The 21,522-nt window shown below is 44.5% G+C and overlaps 1 protein-coding gene across 2 annotated transcripts in view; it reads right to left on the bottom strand.

Moving 5' to 3' along the window:
* The window catches only part of setd3 (SET domain containing 3, actin histidine methyltransferase), a 184,453-nt gene that overhangs the window by 142,077 nt on the left and 20,854 nt on the right, over nt 1-21,522 (bottom strand). For both annotated transcript variants that reach the window (XM_072493008.1, XM_072493000.1), the window contains one exon: nt 11,635-11,741. In XM_072493008.1, coding sequence (XP_072349109.1) covers nt 11,635-11,737 — 103 coding nt within the window. In that variant the 5' untranslated portion in view covers nt 11,738-11,741. The remainder of the gene's footprint in view (nt 1-11,634; nt 11,742-21,522) is intronic.

Raw genomic sequence — 21,522 nt, forward strand, 5'->3', positions numbered from 1 at the left:
CACTAATCAAAAGTAATAATAATAATCTTTACTGTCACAAGTAGGCTTACATTAACAAGGCAGTGAGGTTACTGTGTAAATCCCCTAGTCGCCACACTCCTGCGCCTGTTCGGTTACACTGAGGGAGAATTCAGAATGTCCAATTCACCTAACAAGCACGTCTTTCGGGATTTGTGGGAGGAAACCGGAGTACCTGGAGGAAACCCACGCAGACACGGAGAGAACGTGGAGATTCCGCACAGACAGTGACCCAAGCCGGGAATTGAACCTGGGACCCTGGCGCTGTGAAGCAACAGTGCTAACCACTGGGCTACCGTGCCCCCAGAATTAACTCTTTCCACAGATGTTGCCCGACTTGCTCTAGTAATTTCAGTTTTTATTTCAGCTTTCCAGAATCCACAGAATTTTGCTTTTTAGTAACATATTAGTTTATCTCCAAGAAGTAATCTCTCGAGGTCATGAAAGACATTATACAGAGTCAAAATACGGAATTACATCTGGAAATATTGAACTATAAATAAGACTTCAGGTCTCGTTTAAAATGGACACACAAGCCAAAGATGGTTGAGGATGTAACAAGTAACAGATCCACACCCGGTTTCCAGACAATGATACTTCTAAAGCATACAGAAATCAATTGCCATCTCCGCTGGAGACAATGGGACATAATGGGATATGACTGGGATACAATCAGCTGAAAAAAACTGCCCCAGGTGTGTGTATGGAAGTGTGAACTAGTGCTGGATGTATCAGAACGTGGGTGACACCAAAGCGTCAGCCAGCAGCAGTAGCACCTCTGCAAAAGCTTTTTGCAGGTATATCTTAATCCCTCTTGGAGTATTGAAATAAGCCAAGTCAGCACAGACCACAGCAGTAATGGAAACAAGGAAGCTTTTTTGCCAAACTGCAGAACACCAGAATCTCAAAACTGATCATTTGCCTCCTGAAGTCAGTGTTACTGGAATCACAATGGCTGCAATGAGTCATAGAATTTAGTGCAGAAGGAGGCTATTCGGCCCAACAAGCCTGCACCGGCCCTTGGAAAGAGGCCAGAGTCAAGCCCACGCCTCCACACTATCCCCGTAACCCAGTAAACCCACATAACGTTTTGGACACTAAGGACAATTTAGCATGTCCAATCCAACTAACCCGCACATCTTTGGACTGTGGGAGGAAACCGGAGCATCCGGAGGAAACCCATTCAGACTCTGCATAGACAGTGACCCAAGCCGGGAATCGAACCTGGGACAGTGGTCTGTGATGCCACAGTGCTAACCACTGTGCTACCATGCTGCCCATATGCTCATTCATCTACTCCTCACGAGTCAAGGATTGTTCGTATAATTTTTTTTTTTTTTAATTTTTACTTACTTAGGACTCAATTCCCACTTCTAACCTGGATGAATGTAGAAAATAATAATATTTATTGTCACAAGTAAGCTTACATTAACACTGCATCGTCACACCATGGCGCTTGTTCGGGTACACTGAGGGAGAATTCAGAATGTCCAATTCACCCAACAAACACGTCTTTCAGGACTTGTTGGAGGAAACTGGAGCACCAGGCGGAAATCCACACAGACACGGAGATCGTGCGGACTCCGCACAGATAGTGATCCAAGCTGGGAATCGAACCTGGGTCCATGATGCTGTGAAGCAACAGTGCCTACCACTGTGCTACCGTGCTGCCCAATGTGCTTGTGTGGTGGTTTTAAAATTAAGTCTGCACGCTTCAGAGGTTCAAACACACAAAGAGCTTGGTGAGATGATGTTAACACTACAGGTTGCTCTATTACATTGCCTGTTTTGTCGCGCAAATGGCAGGGAGATGACTTCACATCATCGGTCTCTTAAAGTGCCTCTGTTCCACTGTATGACTGCTAGTGAGGAAACACTAGAAATATCATGAATACACAACATTTTTCTCCCCTCTTAAATCAATGGTCCGCGACGCAATAAACAGTATAACATTAACAATCAATCAACAACAAGTCAATACATCAGATGTTTCGGAGGCCGTCATTCTGTGTGGTTGTCGGCAAACCACAGGCATCTGCAGTTCAATGCTTGCTTCAATTTCTGTGTCTTTGGCTTGGTTTGGACATCGTCCGCGGTAGTTTTAACCAGAATCGACCTAGTGTTTGGAGTTGACGTCCAGGTCGTCCAGTGGTGCACAAACTCTTGCAAATTGAACTGCGAGTCATTATCGCTCACAAGTTATCCAGGGTAACCGAATCTGAAGATTTCACCCAATCACTCAATTTCTCCGTTGGCGCCGTCTTCATGATAACACCTTCAAGCCATTTTGAGTGAGCACCAACTAGAATGAGAAACATATGCCCTTCAAAGGTCCAGTGTAATTGACATGTATCTGTTTCCAGGCCTCTTCACATGTATTTATTGGGGCTAATGGCAGCAGATTCCGCACTTTTGCTCAAAACATTCCTGCCTTCTCCTCGATTTCGGCATCGAGCTCTGACTGCCAAAAATAGCTTCTGGCTATTTCCTTCACCCCTACAATACCACAGTGGCCTTAGCGTAATTGAATTAATACATGTTTCCTTCGTGGTGGTGGAATGATGACTCATTCCACAGAGGAGACAATTTGCCTTTACGGATAATTCAAGTCTTCGAGTGGAATATGGCTTTAACACAGGGATTGCTCCTGAACTCTTTCCTTGTAGCACCTTGTCCATGATCGCTGACAGAATTGGATCATTTCTGGTCTGCTTTTTAACTTATCCTGTGGCTACAGATGTTATCTACTGGCTCGAAGTAGAAAACATTTCCACACGAACTGCTCATTGACAAACTATTTGATAAGGGTTGTCAAAAGGGTCCATCAGCATTCCTATGCAGGCTTGACTGTGTGTGTGTGTCGTGTGGTGTGGGTGAGGTGACAAGAGCAATGCCCACCGCTGCATCCTGCTCACTGCCATTGATGGAATTTGGGTATGAGGTTGAAGAATCGTTGTTAGTGGACGATGGCCCGCCAATAAAGTAAATTTCCTCTCATACAGGAATTCATGCCAAAAATGATTCCTAGGGCTTCTTTCTCAATCTGCGTGTAATTACTTTCGGCCTTCTTAAAGGTCCTGGACACAAAGACAATCGGCTTCTCTTCACCTGTGGGGATTATGTGGAAAACCACCGCCCTAGCCCCATAAGGTGATGCATCACATTCCAGTTGCAAGGGTAAATGTGGATCAAAATGTGTCGGGACATCTGACTGGAGTAGCTCCTATTTGGCTTGCAAGAACGCTCTCTCACATTGATCTACCCATGTCCACCTTTTATTTTGACCGTAAATTGGAAGGTTTTAGAATAACAGCCAGATTAGGAAGAAGTCTTCTGTAGTAGTTTGGTAAACCGAGGAAATATTGAAGTCTATTCGCAGTCTTGAGGTGCGGTGCCTCAGTAATGGCTATGACTTTTGAAGACGACTTATGCAGTCCCTTGGTGTTAATGACAAGTCCCAGATATTCAATTGAAGATTGGAAAAATTCACATTTGTCTTTTCAGACTCTTAATCCATAACTTTCTAATCTCTAAAATGTGGCATCTAGGTTGCGAGATGTTCTTCCCTGTAACCAACGCGTCATCCAGGTAACACTGGACTCTGTCTAATAATCTTAAGATTTGATCCACAGCTCATTAGAACAACACTGGTGCGGAAGTTTATATCAAAATAACCCTTTGTGTGTCACAATCATCAAGGGCTGCTGTGAATCTGGATCCACATTCATTTGAAGATATGCTTGATAGAGGTCAATTTTACCAAGTGTTGGCTTACCAGCCAAACCAGCAAATAATTCATCAATCAAGGGCAGAGGGTACTGCTCTGCACACAGTACAGGATTAATGATGACTTTAAAATAGTCACAAATGCATCCAGATCCATCTTTATTCAGCATGGGTATGATCAGTAAGGTCCAATCACTCACGTTAACAGGTTCAAGGACTCCCGTTTTGACCAGTCGTTCGAATTCTGCCTCTACCTTGAGTCTGATTGAGTACGGGACTGACTGAGCTTTCTTCTTGATTTTCAGCTTTAGAGATATCCTTCATGCTTCCCAGCTCACCGTTGAAGACAATGGCATACTTCTCCAAGGTTTTGGGTAGGCCTGATTCAGAATCGGTCATGAGATTGACCTCAGCCAATTTGTTTATTTATTTATTAATTTAGAGGACCAATTCATTTTTTTCCAATTAAAGGGCAATTTAGCCTGGCCAATTCACCTACCCTACACATCTTTGGGTTGTGGGGGTGAAACCCATGCAAACACGGGGAAAATGTGCAAACTCCACACGGATACTGACCCATGGCCAAGACCGAACTCGGGTCCTCGGCTATGTGAACTAGTTAAATTGCCCCTTAATTGGAAAAAATGAATTGGGTACTCTAAATTAAAAAGAAAAACAATACAGGCTACTATGTTATACTGCCTATTTGCCCGCGCAAACTGCCGATGCCATGTGATCAGTCTCTTAAAGTGTCCCTGTTCCACTGCAAGGTTGCTACTGAGGAAACAGTAGAAATACCATGAATACACAACATGTATTTTACCATTTTCTTGCCTTTAGTAGTTAATAAACTCATTCTTTCTTTAACTTAAGGAAACCTGGTTAAATTGGATCCTTTTAAAACATAAATATTGAGATTGGGAAAAGGTATCCATGAACGGAGGGATCATTTTTAGATTGATCCTGTTGCAACCAGCAGAAAGGGTTGAATAAAGAAATGGAGCCAGTTCACCCCTCTTCACCTGAAGCATAACAATTTTGGGACTATCCCAGCTGGACAGTAACAAATGCAGGATCTCGCCCAGGTTAAAAGATTTGGGGAACCTCAGCTGGGGAGCAGTCAAAACAAGAGACAAACTTATTCTACCAAAATACGCACAATCAATGTTAACAGGATATTAAATGGGAGGGAGGCAAAAAAGTGGGTATCTATAGGCCGGTTAGCCTAACATCTATTGTTGTAAAAATGTTGGATCAATTATTAAAGAAGTAATAGTAGCACATTTGGAAAATCATAATCTAATCACGGAGTCAGCATGGCGTCATTAAAGGGAAATCGCGTCTGACTAATTTATTAAAGTTTTCCAAGGAAGTCTCAACTGGAGTGAATAGAGGGGAACCAGTAGCTGCGTTGGACTTTGGGGGCTGGTTTAGCTCAGTTGGCTGGGCAGTTGGTTTGTAATGCAGAGCGAGGCCAACAGTGTGGGTTCAATCTCTATACTGGCTGATGGTATTCATGAAGGCCCGCCTTCTCAACCTTGCCCCTCACCCGAGGTGCGGTGATCCTCAGGTTAAATCACCACCAGTCAGCTCTCCCCATCAAAGGGGAAAGCAGCCTAGGATCCTCTATGTCTACTTTGGACTTCCAGAAGGCATTCAAAAAGGTACCTCACCAGTAGGTTAAGTAAAAAGATAAGAGCCCATGATGTTAGAGGTGGTATATTGGCATGAATAGAGAATTGGCTATTGGGCAGGAAAACAGCAAGAGGGGTTAAAGAGTCTTCAGGTTGGCAGCCTATAACCAGGCAGGTCCCACAGTGATCAGTGCTGGGACCGCAGGAGGAATCAGGAAGGTTAATAGAATATTGGCCTTTATTAATGGGGTTGGAGTATAAGAGTAGGGAACCGTGATGAATGTAGGAAATTTTTATATAGATTGTATTATATATGTCTGCAGTAATGTTATTAAAAGCCTGGGTTAAGGTATATATAACTGCTGCAGTAATATTTTTTAAAATTCTGATTTAACATCCAGGCGGTGCATCTGCAAAGGATGTAATTAGTACGTCGTAAAAGTGAAAATATCATTCATTCCAAACATGTACTTGTTTACAAAGAGATGCCGAAAGGAACTTTGTTATGATTGCTGGAGATTCCCTGGAGAGTAGATAATTTGAAACATTAGGTCTGTGTCGGAACAGCAGAAAACAGGGCAGCACGGTAGCACCGTGGTTAGCACGGTTGCTTCACAGCACCAGGGTCCCAGGTTCGATTCCCGGCTTGGGTCACTGTCTGTGCTGAGTCTGCATGTTCTCCCCGTGTCTGTGTGGGTTTCCGCCAGGTGCTCCGGTTTCCTCCCATAGTCCAAAGATGTGCAGGTTAGGTGGAGTGGCATGCTAAATTGCCCTAGTGTCCAAAAAGGTTAGGTGGGGCTACTGGGTTACGGGGATAGGGTGGAGCTGAAGTAGGGTGGTCTTTCCAAGGGCCGGTGCAAACTTGATGGGCTGAATTGCCTCCTTCTGAACTGTAAATTCTATATTCTATCTTCTAAAAGGCCAAAATCGAGATTTGCGCCAGGCATGAATCAGTTTGCTATGTAACCGTCCTGCTCACGATGGCGAGTTCCGGAGTTCTCCCAAATATGGCGAGCATATAATTGAACCTAATTTACATTAATTTCCATCTAATTAGCGAGAATGAAGTCGAATGCAACAGCCTCCTGAGGAGAATTAACCGGCTTCCTCGCGAGAATCACACGGGCGTCGTTTAGTCGTCCTTTTTAAAATCGTGAAGCTGATGCAATGACTGATATGGGGAACTGGGGGTGTGAGTGGGGGGGGGGGGGGAGGGGGGAGGAGGAGGAGGAGGAAGAAAGAGAGAACGACACCTCAGAGGCTTTGGGCTTGGTCGGGGGCCTGAAGGGTTCCAGGTTGGGGGTCGCCGCAGGGCCCGGGCGGGGGGGGGGGGGGGGGGCTTTTCATCCAATGTAGCCTTCAAGCCACCTTTAAATATTTTGGACAAACATAACAGGGACAAAAACAGCTGCTGCCTGTCTGTCCTACCAAACGCTTCCAGGACACAGCCCTGTTCTTAGTTATACGCTGAAGGTCACCAACTCCCTTTGACTGTGAGCAGCCTCAAGCTTCAAAGCTAAGGGCAGCGCGGTAGCACAGTGGTTAGCACAGTTCCGGCTTGGGTCACTGTCTGCACGTTCTCCCCGTCTCTGCGTGGGTTTCCTCTGGGTCCTATAGTTTCCTCCCACAGTCCAAAGATATGCAGGTTAGGTGGATTGGCTATGCCAAATTGCCCTGAGCGTCCCAAAAAAAAGTTAGGTGGGGTTACAGGGATAGTTGGAAGGTGTCGGGATAGGGTGGTGGTGTGGCCTTATAGAACATAACAGCGCAGTACAAGCCCTTCGGCCCTCGATGTTGCGTCAACCTGTGAAACCACTCTAAAGCCTATCTACACTATTCCCTTATCGTCCATATGTCTATCCAATGACCATTTGAATACCCTTAGTGTTGGCGAGTCCACTACTGTTGGAGGCAGGACATTCCACGCCCTTACTACTCTCGGAGTAAAGAACCTACCTCTGACATCTGTCTTATATCTATCTCCCCTCAATTTAAATCTATGTCCCCTCATGCTAGACATCACCATCCGAGGAAGGCGGCTCTCACTGTCCACCCTATCCAATCCTCTTATAGAGGGTGCTCTTTCCAAGGGCCGGTGTAGACTTGATGGGCCGAATGGCCTTCTTCTGCACTGTAAATTCTATGATTCTATGAAAGCTATTGCTAATAAGGAATCGGCATTGTTAATTGTGAGAGCACTTCACAGCTGCAGGTTGTGTTTGCTGCTTGCTCCTGCTGGTAGCTGCAGATGCCTGGTGGCTGCTTTTGCTGTTTCCTTCCTTTTCTGTAGCTGGAAGGAAGAACAATTTTTTCTACGATACCAGTGTCCTGGAAAACCAGGCTCAGGGGGGACATATGCATCCAGAAGGCAATCTGGTTTGAAGCAAGAAGATGCTGCGGGGACTGGTGCTCGATCCAAATGGGCCACCTGATGAAGCAGTTGAAGAAATACTTTTGCAAGGGCAGCACGGTGTCACAGTGGTTAGCACTGTTGCCTCACGGTGTCGAGGACCCTGATTCAATCCCGGCCCTGGGTCACTGTCCGTGTGCAAATTGCACATTCTCCCCATGTCTGTGTGGGTCTCACCCCACAACCTAAAGATGTGCAGGGTAGGTGGATTGGCCACGCTAAATTGCCCCTTAATTGGGAAAAAGTTTGGTACTCTAAATTTATTTTTTTTAAATAAAAATAAAAGCAATGCTTTTGTAGTTGTGGCTGCTTTTGTTGCTGGTGTGGTGAATGCTGCCTGTAACTGGCAGGACACCGCAGATTAAACACGCTGGAAGTCAAGGATGTTCAACTGCACCTTGAGCACCAGTGGAATATGTGGATGCCAGGATTTGGTTCCGGTGAGATTGGGCCATGTGGGAGGGCCTATCCAGCTGTGGCTCCTGGACAGAGAATGGCACTGATATGGGGAACAAGTAACACATTGATGGACAGATCATTTCTATGACACAGTCTTGGACATGATAACACATTCTCAGGCTTATCCTCCACTTCTGTTGAGAAACCTGCGAAGGGTTTGGTTGTTTTTGTGAAAATGAACTGATAAGGCTTTGTATTGGCGTCAATGTGGAACGGTGATGTTTCCTTGTTGTTTAATGGTTAGTGTGACATTGGATGTTATGTAGTTGATTTTAAAATCTTTGATATTGTTGATCATTTAATAAACAAAATATTCTCACTGGCTTCTCGTGGGTGCAGGTGCCATGTCTCAGATGATGCTTATTGCATCACATTTCAATCAAACTTTGAATCCTGAATAGTTCGCCTGACCTCTAGAAGCGACAGCACCATAGAGGCAGCAGCCAATAACTAAACACTCATTCAGCACTGGGGACATCCTTGCAACCATAGGGCAAGTGTATGGATCAGGGGATGGCACCGGAGCACGGTCTCACTGTTGTTCCTGGCATGGATCTGGGGGGGTCTAGGGCTCCTGGTGTGGTCAGAGGTGGCTGTGCAGAGCTGGTTCTCCAGCACAATTGGCTCACTGGATAGCACTCTAAGAGAAGAAGGGGCATTGAAGAGTGTGGGATTTGAGGGTCCCTGGGTGGAAGCCCTAACGGATTGTCGGTCTCTCTCCTTCTCCAATTCCTTACATATATCAAAATGGATGGTGGTGTTGGTCGCGCAGAGGATGTCCTCGCAGGGCTGGTGGCAGCCAAGGTTGATGCAGGCTGGAGGTGGCACCCCACGTGCAGGGACCCTGAAGACCTGGCCATCCATAAAGCAGAGGAGGAATCCAGAGGGGGACGCCAGCGACGGCTCAAGATGCACAGACATCAATGGTCATTTGAAGAAATGACGGACAGCATGTGCCGCAGGAGGCTCTGTGGAGGAGGAGGACACCGGCTCCAGGTGACCGCAGCCCTGAACTTCTATGCAACCGGTTCATTCCAAGGCTCGAGCGGGGACTTGTGCAACATATCACAAGCTACAACCCAAATATCACAAGTTACAACCCACACAGTCATCCGGGAGGTCACGGCTGCCCTGCATGCCTGGGCATCAGACTTCAACTTTTGATCTAGACTAAGCGCACCAAGATGCCTGGGCTGAAGGATTCTCCACCATTGCCGGGCTGCCCCAGGTTTAGGGGGCAATTGATGTGCCTTACACGCACAAGGGCATCAGGAAGTGCGCTTCATTAACAGGAAGAAGTTCCACTCCCTGAATGTTCAACTCGTGTGCGACCATCATCTCCGTTCATGCACTTATGTGCACGCTTCGCAGGATGTGTGGATGGCAGTTACATCCTGGGAAATTCGGGAGATCCCTGGCATTTCCGAGTAACACCCAGGATGACAGATTGGCTCTTGGGGGATAAGGGGTACCTGCCGAGGTCCAAGCTAATGACGCCAGTTTGGAGGTTAGAGACCGATGACGAGACCCAATGTAACAGGGCGGCATTGTGGCAAAGTGGTTAGCACTGCTGTCTCACAGCGCCAGGAACCTGGGATCAATTCCAGCCTTAAGTGACGATGTACATATGTGCATGTTCCCTTGGCCACAGAAAAATAATTTTCACTGTACTTCGGTACATGTGACAATAAATCAAATATCTGTGTGGAGTTTGTACGTTCTCCCCATGTTTGCGTGGGTTTTCTCCAGGTCCTCCGTTTTTCTACCACAGTCCAAAGATGTGCAGGTTAGGTGAATTGACCATGCTAAATTGCCACTTAGTGTCCAAAGGTTAGGTGGAGTTACTGGATTAGGGTGGGGGCCTGGGCCTAGGTAGAGGGTCGGTGCAGACTCGATGGGCTGAATGGCCTCCTTTTGCTACAGTGAATCTATGGGAATGAGGCCCATGTTGCCACCAATGCTGAGATTGAGCAGTACCGATGCCCGGACTGCTCTGGTGGTACACCCCCCAGAACGTCTCCTGTTTTGTGGTGGTCTGCTGTACCCTGCACAACCTGGCACAGCAGCAGGGCAACATACTGGAGGAGGAGGACTTAGTGGGGATAAAGGACGAGCCTGGGGAAGACCCGCAGGAGGAGCCTGAAACAGCCAGAAGTGGAACCATCAAATTGTACAGTGCAGTGCATGTTGTCATGGAAGGAGTGTGGAGGGAGACTGAACAGCTTCAGTGAACAGCCAATTTGCCCCCAAATCTTGATTCAGGCATAGGGAAAGCAGAAACCACAAAATGTGTTCAGAACAACATCAAGCTGACCTGCAGGGCAAGGTTTATATAAGACCTGTGTTTTCAGCACGTTATAGTATGACTGTGAAATATGGATGACTTGCAGCTTGCAAGAAAAGCTCAAAGCTCAACAATTTCCATTTTTGCTGTTTGCAGCACTTTATGGGTATATCACTGCAGATCAAAAGCATTCATCAAACTGAAGTGGTTTTGTTGACTTGGGCAGGTCCACAGGGTGCAAAGTAGTGGCTTTCTGTATGGCAAGATTGGCAAAGCGGGATGACCAATAGGATGCCCAAAGCATATCTTTTGTGGCCAGTTTCTTCAGGTGTCCTTTGCCCAAGAAATTATCTCGCTGTCTGTTTTAAAATCTATATTTTAGATAGACATGGTAGCACAGTGGTTAGCACAGTTGCTTCACAGCTCCAGGGTCCCATGTTCAATTCCCAGCTTGGGTCACTGCCTGTGTGGAGTCTGCAGGTTCTCCCAGTGTCTGCGTGGGTTTCCTCCTGGTGCTCTGGTTTTCTCCCACAGTCCAAAGATGTGCAGGTTAGGTGGATTGGCCATGATAAAAAAATTGCCCTTAGTGTCCAAAAAGGTTAAGTGGGGTTACTGGGTTACGGTGGAGTTGTGGGCTTGGGTGGGGTGCTCTTTCCGGGGCCGGTGCACTGTAAATTCTATGATTCTATATCCTCATTGCATAATTCACTTTTCAGATTTGGCACAAGTTCAATCAACGTGGCACGGCTTTTCAAGATGACATTTGTCAAATGATTCCCAATTTCTGGAAATTTTATGACATGAAAACAATCAAATTCACTGGAAAGAATTATGCCTTTTATCACACAAGGTGCATGTTAAATAAATATGAGACCTTAAAGGCATCACTGGAAAAAAATCAAATCTGATAAATAGGGGATAGCAAAAAGGCAGCCTATTTCACACCCCAGCCAGTTATGGGAACTAAACTCAGGTAAGATGTTAAGTAGGGTGCCACGTCACTACCATCTATTTTTTCCACCCCTGATAAGTTAAAATGACCTGGGGATAAATTAAAATTACACTGTGTATAAGGTTTGTAAGTCAATTTAAAGCATACTTACTTTGCAGCAGTTCTGTTATCAGATTCATTATTTCCTTTATCGAAACAGTTGCTGTAGCTCCACCTCCCGATTTCTGTGTTTTGACTCTACTTTTTTTGCCCATTGCTCTGTTGTAAAATAAAGCAGTACAAAGTCTCTCATTAATTACATCTATGCGCATTCAAACAGGCCATGGCCTACTACAATTAATCCTGCACTATTGCCTCAAAACCTTTGCTGCTGCAATACGCCTGTTCATTTTAAAAAAATATCGTCCACCTGAGTTGTTGCGACTTAAAGCTATAAACCTGAAAGTTATCCTGGGATTCAAAGCTGAAAATCCACCTTCAGTTTACATCCTATTGTAGCATACCAGTACTTAATTTGGCAATTCAAAAGTTAAACTGCTTCTGATAACTATTCTGGCCAATGTTCTCACTAACAATTTGTTGTTAGAGAGCTTTTATACCAAAATAATGTTATGAATGAATACATGACCTGAATGCATCAATAAGAAAATATCAAACCTGATATACAAGGGAGAAAAATATAATCTGCAAAGAGAAAGGGGAAGGACACAATGAGATAAACAGTAGAACATTGATAGAAATAATTACAAGTATGGTTAAAGGATAAATCTATATTAGGACTCCATATATTTGTAATTTACAGTAACAACCTGAATCAGTACCCTGACGTAACCTTGTTTAATTTCCAGATATCAAACGGAGGATGGGGGAAGTCAAAGTCCTACAAAACGCATTACATCTAACATGTAATTGGACTAACCATATTGAAATTCAGTATGGGTAACTAAAGTATTCATGGAGAAAGAAAAATTGGGTGACAGATGGAACCTATGAATAGCTAACAGTGAGCCCGAAAAAAAAAATCCACGGATGTATGCAGACTCAGAACATGTCCAGCAGCTGCAATGCAGCAACATCAAACCAAAGTGGAGTACAATCCAGAGAAGTGTGAAAAGAATTGAACACTCCGCAATCTCCAGCAAACATCCTCATTTCTGATCTTATGATGGAAGGAAAGCAGCTGAAGATGATTGGGCCTAAGGAACTCCTACAGCAATACCTTGTGGCTGAGGTGATAAGCCTCCAACAACCATAACCATCTTCTTTTGTTCTAAGTAGGACTCCAACCAGTGGAGAGTTTTACGTTCCAGATTCCCACCCACTTGAATTTTATTTGGTCTCCTTGATGCCACACTCAAATGTTGCTTGATGTCATGGTCATCCTCACCTACATATTCAGCTCTTTTGCCCATGTTTGGACCAAGACTTTAATGAGACCTGGAGTAGAGAGGTCCTAACTGAACCCAGCAGTGCAAAAGTGAGAACATGACTGACAGCAGTTGATTCTGTTTTATGCAGTGATCAACATTCAAACTTCTGGGTAGGCCCAAAGAGTGAAATTCCCAAACACTATAAGAAAGGGGGACTGTGGCATCTCTGAGGACGGATGATCACAAAGGGACAAATTGCCTTTTATCCCCCTATATATTTGTGTTGAAGGCATGAATAGCTTTGAGGAATAATTGTAAGATACAAAAATGAGCTGTACTGTACCAAATAATTTTTTTTAAAAAAAATTTTCCAATTAAGGGGCAATTTAGAGTGACCAATCCACCTACCTTGCACATCTTTGGGTTGTGGTGTGAGATTCGGGGGGGGGGATGTTCAAACTCCACATGGACAGTGACGCGAGGCCGAGATTGAACCCGGGTCCTCGGCGCAGTGAGGCAGCAGTGCTAACCACTGTGCCACCGTGCCACCCCTGTGCAGGAAAACTATATAAACTTTTACTTTGCCTGAAATTGCATCTGTTTATTACCAGGCACACTGAAAAGAAGAGAAGACAGGACAATTTACACATCTGCAAGTGGATTTTTGAAAATTTAGCACAAGCTAACACTTGTGAAACTCAGCAGTTTGTGTGGAAGGGAGTAAAGATGCTGTTATAACCTGCACAAGATCTACGGTAATGGACCAATTAGCCTCGCCATGAGCCTCGTTGTGTAAGAGCGTCCCCGCTGAGAGGCAGGGACCCATCAGTGGAGTAAATGGCATCTACCATAAAAGCCGACCCAGATGAGAGCAGAGTACATGTAGACCCGGCTGGGACTCGAGGTGCACTGTGTATATAGTTTATTTTGCAATAAACCAGTTTTCTTTACACCTCTCATTTAGATTCCTCTGTGGCCACTAAATTGGCGACAACCGTTGGAAGAACGGTCATCTCCTACCGCAGCACCAGTGTAAGGTTTGTACTGATTTCAAAATGCCGCAGTTTGAGAGACTTGATGCATTCTATGTTAGCGTGGAGGATTGGACGCAATGTGCAGAGTGTATGCGATACTTGCTATAAGTGACGATGAGCGAAAGACAGTTGTAGCCATCTGGGATGGCCACTTACAATAAGAAACATGGACGGTCGCAAAGCATAACGGGAAAAATCGCCAATGTAAGGTTCAGGCAGGCTCAGAACCTGAATGTATATTTGTGAACGAAGAATCCAGACATCATCGAAACCCCCAACCGATTAGCATTTTGATGGCCCACCTCCGTAAGACAAAGACTGATACTTGATACAATCCCAGACATTTTGGCGCCACTCCCTGTACTCAGGAAGCATCAACAACAGGGCCAATGACCGCTTAGGACACGCCCAGCCATCAAGGCACCCGCCCCTTTATTGGCTCAAATCAAATCCAGTGATCAAGAATTACCCAATTAATGGGGTCCAAACCGAAGGACCGCCCAAAAGAGCGCGAAACTCCCCAAGGATAAAGAGAGAAACCGCCATGCGATCGATCTCTCTTGGACCTGGCGCTCCGGCAACGTCTATCACCAATTGCAGCACCACCAGAAGCAAGTTCAAGTTCAACGCCCGCTACCAGACAGATGAGCCCAGCTGAGCAGCAGTTACTTCTACAGACCCGATAGATCCAGATCCGAACAAAGGCCACTGTTCCTCTGACCTAAGCCGGGTGCCTGAAGTTAAGTACAGGTTGTCATAGTTGATAGGTGTATTTTAACTAGTAGTGTCTATGTTGCATGATTAATTGTGTGTGTAAATAAAGTACCCTTGATCTTGAACTAACTAACTGGTGTTTGGCTCTTTGGTCGATATCCGGTTGAACCTTGTGATGGTATCATTTGATACCTGCCGACTCTGAGCAATATAATATCGATATCCAAAGAAAGAAGGGCAACCTTATTGATTGCCATATTTATAGCAGGTAAAAAAAGGCAACACAGTAATACTCTTGACTGCCTGTGGAGCCCCCACCCAGAGCGTGAAAAGAAGCCTCAAGCATCTCGCAGCCCCGGACTCAAAGACCTTGGTAGAGTTTGTAGCTCTCGTGGCTAACCATTCTGACCCCCCCACCGGTCATCGTGCAACGTTACCAGTTTAACATGGCAAAAAGGACCTCAGGGGAGTCTGCTACCGAGTTCTTAATGTAATTAAGGAAACCAGCTGCATTTTATGATTATCCCTTCCCGAGATGCTGCTAGACCGTTTGTTTGGTGGTGTGAATAATATGGTGACCCATATGAAAGTTACTGGCCGAGCCATTATTAGGCCTCAAGAAGGCCGTCAAAATATCGCTCTCAAGAGAAAGAATGTAGAAAAGGGAGTACAGGAACTCCAAGGGATTGAAGTAAACAATGTGGGGCATACCCCCTTCCAGCATTCAACAACCCCCAGATTAGGAACCCCCCAGGTCCCGGTCTTGGGGCGAACACTGCAGAAACCAGGGCCATGGATCTAGGACCAGGCTGACTAGGCGAGATACGTCCCATAGAGGGAGATCCAAGACGATGTGGGGAGTGTGGCCAGAGAAATTGCTGAGAGCGAAAGCCACAGGGCGGCCAGCCAACCTGCCGTTCCAACCCGTGAAAAAGAGCCGGCGCCCTTCTGCTCCACCTTCTTCCAACAGTTCTTCACACTTGGAGGGGAGGGGGGGGGGGAATGTTAGAACCCGCACAAGACCTACAGTGATGGACCAATTAGCCTCCTCGTGAGCCTCGTTGAATATGGGCTTCCTTGCTGAGGGACAGAAGCCCATCAGCAGAGGAAATGGACTCCAGCATAAAAGCTGGCCCAGATGTGCAGAGTGTGTGTAGTTGTGGCTGGGACCTGAAGTGTACTGTGTATATTTTGTTTATTTTGCAAAAAAAGAGTTTTCTTTATGTCTCTCATTTGGACTCCTCTGTGGCTGCTAAAGGTACCATTAATTCCGTGACTTATCTTTGTTTTTTGCCAGACTGAAAACAGTACCCCAAAATATGTTAAATTGTCCTGGGAAAAGCAGCTCTAAAATCAGCAGTTCAAATGGATCGACAATCCAGTCTGCAATTGTTAATCAATTTGCTCTGATGAAAGTTCATTGGCTGACCTGAAACACAAACTGTTTTTCTCCCCACAGATGCTGCCAGGCTTATTTCCAGAAATGCGTATTTTTACTGCAATCATTAACTCTGATTTATATAGAATCTGGATATGGATCCCTTATGGCAAATGATTTGGTGCTAAGCAACATCTCATGACAAAACTCTCAAATCTCTGCACTTAATGTGGATGGCCTATTTGCGATGATCTTACATAACATTTCCAGGAGGCTGCGAAAATACTAGTTTTGGAATGCAGTTGATTGTCAGATCATTTAGTTAATCAAATGTGTTGCTATTTGCCACTGGAGATCAAAGAATCATTCAGGTACACTAAACTGATCTGGCAGAGTTTTTTGATTGCCAGAATTGCTCTTTCTGGACTGTAATAAGACATGACAGCACCTTTAATCTTTTTATTACTGCATAGTAGGCGCCAGTGTGACGGTTGGTCATGCATAGAAAAACAATTAATTATGCTGTTCGAGTTGCTATTGGTGACGTTGCCCGATTTAATTTTAGGAGCTCGGAGGTATTGGTCATCAGAGTTTAGTTTTACTGCAACAATGAAGGGCAGATAACTACCATTTTCTTTCAGAATCAATGATTTCTTCTTCGGAGTGGTGATCAGCAAGGTGAGATAGAACTGGCAAGGGCAGTTTATTTTATTTTTAAAGCCTATATACTTAACAATGTCTGTTCACTTCAGTCGGAGGCTGTTCAGCAGAAATCACTGGTCAACCATATTTCCATTCCTGAAACTTATTACAACTGCCATTTATATGGCAACGTTAACACAGTAAAGAGTCTCAGTGTTTCACAGGAGAATCATTGTACACTTGACAATCCATCAAAAGACCAGCAACCAAATAATCTTGAAAGCTCAAATAATCTTGAAAGCTCAAATATTCTTACAGTTTTCTTTTAAATGACAAGCTTGGATTTCTGGGCATATTGTGCAAGATTCAACTAAGATGTAAAAGATGGAGTCTAATGGTACTTGCAATAGAGTACAATAAGAATGAACATAATCCACCCTTACTTTGACAGGATTGTACATTGCTACAAAAGTCCTGAAATGAGGTTAATTTAATTTAGTAATAATTGGTGTTCTGTTAAAAAAAGGTTTATAGACCTGTATGTGAATTGACACAACTGAGAGATAGATTTGGCTCCTCCTCGGACAGATTCACAGAATCCTACAGTGCAGAAGGAGGCCGTTTGACCCATCAAGTCTGCATCTGCCCTCCGAAGGAGCACACTACCTAAGCCCACTCGCCTGCCCTATCCCCATAACCCCTACGCATTGATCATGGCCAATCCACCTAACCTCCACATCCTTGAACAGTGGGAGGAAACTGGAGCACACGGAAGAAACCCACGCAGATGCCGGAAGAACATGCAAACTCTGAGTCACCCAAGGCCGGAATCGTACCTGGGTCCCTGGTGCTGTGAGGCAGCAGTGCCAACCACTGTACCACCCTAATGACCAGGGGATGGCACAAACGTATCAACAATTTAAGCTCACAACAGTATTCCCCAACTTAATTCCCCTCCAGCTGACCTTGCTTGTCCCAAATCAGAATAGAAAAGGCTGGAAACAAAACAATCTACTGAGATACAGAAACACATGTAAAAGCAGTCTGCAAAATTAGGACATGTTCCAAATTTGAAATATTTCAAATCTTCTTCTCAATATGTCTTCACTGGAATGCACCGCAAAAAAAAGCAAAATTGAATATGCACATTGGTACACAAGAACCCACCAAGGCTCTTGAGGCAACATCTTTCAAACCCATGATTGCTACCATCTAGAAGAACAAGAGCAGCGACTCATGGGAACAACATCACCTGGAATTTACCCTCCAAGTCACTTACCAACTCGACTTGCAACATCGCTGTTCTTTCACTGACCTTGGGTCAAAGTCTTGGAACTCCCACTCCAACAGCACTGTGGGTGCATCTATAGTGCAGGTGTTCAAAAGGCAGCTCACCATCATTTTCTGAAGGGCAATTAGGAATGGGCAATAAATGCTGGCCTAGCCAGTGACGCCCACATTCCATAAATAAATTTAAAGTAAAACACCCTTGGCAAAATGTTTTAAATAATGAAGATCTGTTTTTAAATGTGGATCAAATGCCAATGGATTTAAGACTTAGAAGCATAATTAAGCAGACTCCAAATTATTGTCACAGAGTCAAAATGGCAAATGAGGCAGCCATTTGACCCACTGAGTCCAAGCCAGTTCTCGCAATTCAGTCAGCACCGTTTCCCCACTAGAGGAGATTGACCAGGATGGTGCCTGAGCTGGAGAGTTTCAGCGATGAAAAGAGGCTGGTTAGGCTGCGGTTGTTTTCTTTACAGCAAAAAAGGCTGAAGGGGGGACCTCATCGAGTTGTACAAAATTATGAGGGACATAGGTTGGGCAGATAATAAGGGGTCGGTTTAGCTCACTGGGCTAGATAGTTGGTTCATGATGCAGAGCAAGATTAGCAGCGTGGGTTCAATTCCCGTACCGGTTCATAAAGGCCACCAGTCAGCTCTCCCCACAAAGGGGAAAGCAGCCTATGGTCACCTGGGTCTATGACGACTTCACATTATCTGGATAGGAAGGAATTTTCCCTTTAGTCGAGGGGTCTATAACCAGGGTCTGAGGTAAGAGGCAGGTTAGGTGATAACTGTTTACAGTGAGCGCCATTTCCTCCACTCAGGTTTTGCCCCCATTTACCCACACCCGACATGCCTTGGCAAGATGGCCTTCTTCTTGCAACTGTAGCAGTCTGCCTTCAGAAATGGACAATTCTGTGTCCAACCAATTTTGGCCGAAATACTGGGACCAGGACTTTAAGTATCATTGCTAAGACAAGCTGCCTTTGATGAGCCCTTCAGCTTATTCAGCTGCAGCTATTTACTTCAGTAAATGACTGGGGTTGTTAGCTAACTTCTCTCGAGTCACGTTCTGCCATATCTATGGACAATGTTATTTGGCTAGCTACGTCAAAAGCTAATTTTAGCAATAACAACAACTTGCTGCAAATGCATTCACTCTTCTATCCCATAATTCTCTCTCTTGAAATTCTCCAAAGTTACAATGAATTTCAAGGCCATGATAAACTCATTGGGCAACTTGTTCCAAACTGATAGTTTTCTGCAATTTCTTTTTTTTTTTTAAATGTAGAGTACCCAATTATTTTTTTCCCAATTAAGGGGCAATTTAGCGAGGCCAATCCACCTAACCTGCACATCTTTGGGTTGTGGGGATAAAACCCACGCAGGCATAGGGAGAATGTGCAAACTCCACACGCACAGTGACCCAGGGCTGCGATTCGAACCCGGGTCCTCAGCGCCGCAGTAACAGTGCTAACCACTGTGCCACATGCTGCCCGTTTTCTGTAATTTCAAATGGCATAGGATTGTTTACACAAAATATCTGACAGCAGCGCGTCATTTGGCTCAGCAGGGACAGGAAAATTCTTTCAGACACTTCTCAGCCTGCTTCAGTCAGAAATATCACCCTTTTCCTTTTCTCCATTGCCTGACTAACAGCCAAATTATCAGGATCTTCAAGGAAGTGAAAAACATTTCCAGCCACTCCACATACTCCCAGTCACAACTATATTCTGCTAGTCACCCAATAATACCTGTTGATGCAGCCATTTCTGAAAGTGCATAAACCGCCCAGGTGTACAAATTTTTAAGCCCATTTCTAAGCAAAATAACTCAGCCTGTCAGGTTTGCAGGAAACTTGTGAAATCCAAATCTGTTCTGCTGGGATCAGCCACAATCCCATCCTTCGTAGCCAGACTAAAATCACTGGTGCATACATATGGAGTTTTAGCATCCAACTGAACTGGTTTAGGTACATACAAAAGAGGGCACGGTTACAAAATAAAAGATGCAAATTAATACTATGGACACAGTAGCGGGGGGGGGATTATCAAACCTGAAAGCATTTTTATTTATTTATTTATAAATCGCACAACTGAAGTACATTATACAAAATGCTTACATTCTTGTCACACAATCTCCACAGGGTTTCAAGTCAATGACAGTAAGCACTAATTTCACAAGATATCCCTTCCCCGAATATCAAGTTTGTATGAAAAAAATAACAAAGTGTGTCCTCCTCCCTCCCTTTGTTTCCAAACAGCAGCCCGCTATAGATTTATCATGCCTCAGATCATGCCTCAGTCAAGTGGGTCAGTTCCAATCAGATGATATATCCAGCAAGTTTATTTCAAGCCAGATGCATTTACTGAGCAGGTATCAGCTTCCTTTTACATCCCACATGCTGATACAGACAAAACATTAATATTAACAATGTTCTCTACAGGCCACACAGCTTTGGAATTTCTGGAAGTATTTAGTGCCTCCACAAAAATACAACTTATCACAAACCACAAAATATCAGAAAGAGTGTGCCTCAGTGCATGCTGGGCCTGCTCACTGAAAAGAAGTATCCAGCAATAAGCAAACTTATTGCAGCACGGTAGCATTGTGGATAGCACAAATGCTTCACAGCTCCAGGGTCCCAGGTTCGATTCCGGCTTGGGTCACTGTCTGTGCGGAGTCTGCACATCCTCCCCGTGTGTGCGTGGGTTTCCTCCGGGTGCTCCGGTTTCCTCCCACAGTCGAAAGATGTGCGGGTTAGGTGGATTGGCTATGCTAAATTGCCCATAGTGTCCAAAAATTGCCCTTAGTGTAGGGTGGGGTTACTGGATTATGGGGATAGGGTGGAGGTGTGGACCTTGGGTAGGGTGCTCTTTCCAAGAGCCGGTGCAGACTCGATGGGCCGAATGGCCTCCTTCTGCACTGTAAATTCTATGATAAACTACTACAACTACCACTGCAAACTCTCTTCCTTTTCCATGAGAATTTCATATATTTGAAAAGCTGTTCAATACTGCATGTCATGAGTCAAACCTCACACCCCAGGGTTCCTTCTCTGCGAGTGAATTTTATTTCTATTATTGCGGAATGGATCATTACAGTCAGCAGTAGTCTAATCTAGTAATATTTGATGTTCTATACAAAAAGTCTATGAACCTGTCACAACTGTGAGATACCTAAATTGTGGCTTATTAAGTTGACCACTGAAGCTTCAAAACATCCTTCCGAAAACGACTCAGTATAAAATGTGAATCGTCAATGTTGATGAAAGTGATTGTCATTTTGAAATGTGTATCAAAATAGCACCAATAAATCAAATTAAATCAATGTGTCATGTTTTATCTAATTAAATAATTATACAAGGATAGTTTGAACCACAATTATAATGTTTTAGAAACAATCAAATCTATCATCATAGGCATCAGAGTTTATCAAATTCATCACGAGTCATTTGGCTATGGCATCATGGTAAGAATCCTACTCTGGATCGGAGGTGGCACTTTAATTTCATAATCATCCCTCCACAACAAATTATCTTCTGCTCCATGCATTTAATTGGATACGCCACATTTTTTGAAAGATCTCAATATTCAATTGCGGGGCACATCG

This window comes from Scyliorhinus torazame, chromosome 2 (genome assembly GCF_047496885.1).
Source record: "Scyliorhinus torazame isolate Kashiwa2021f chromosome 2, sScyTor2.1, whole genome shotgun sequence".
Taxonomy (NCBI): Eukaryota; Metazoa; Chordata; class Chondrichthyes; order Carcharhiniformes; family Scyliorhinidae; genus Scyliorhinus; species Scyliorhinus torazame.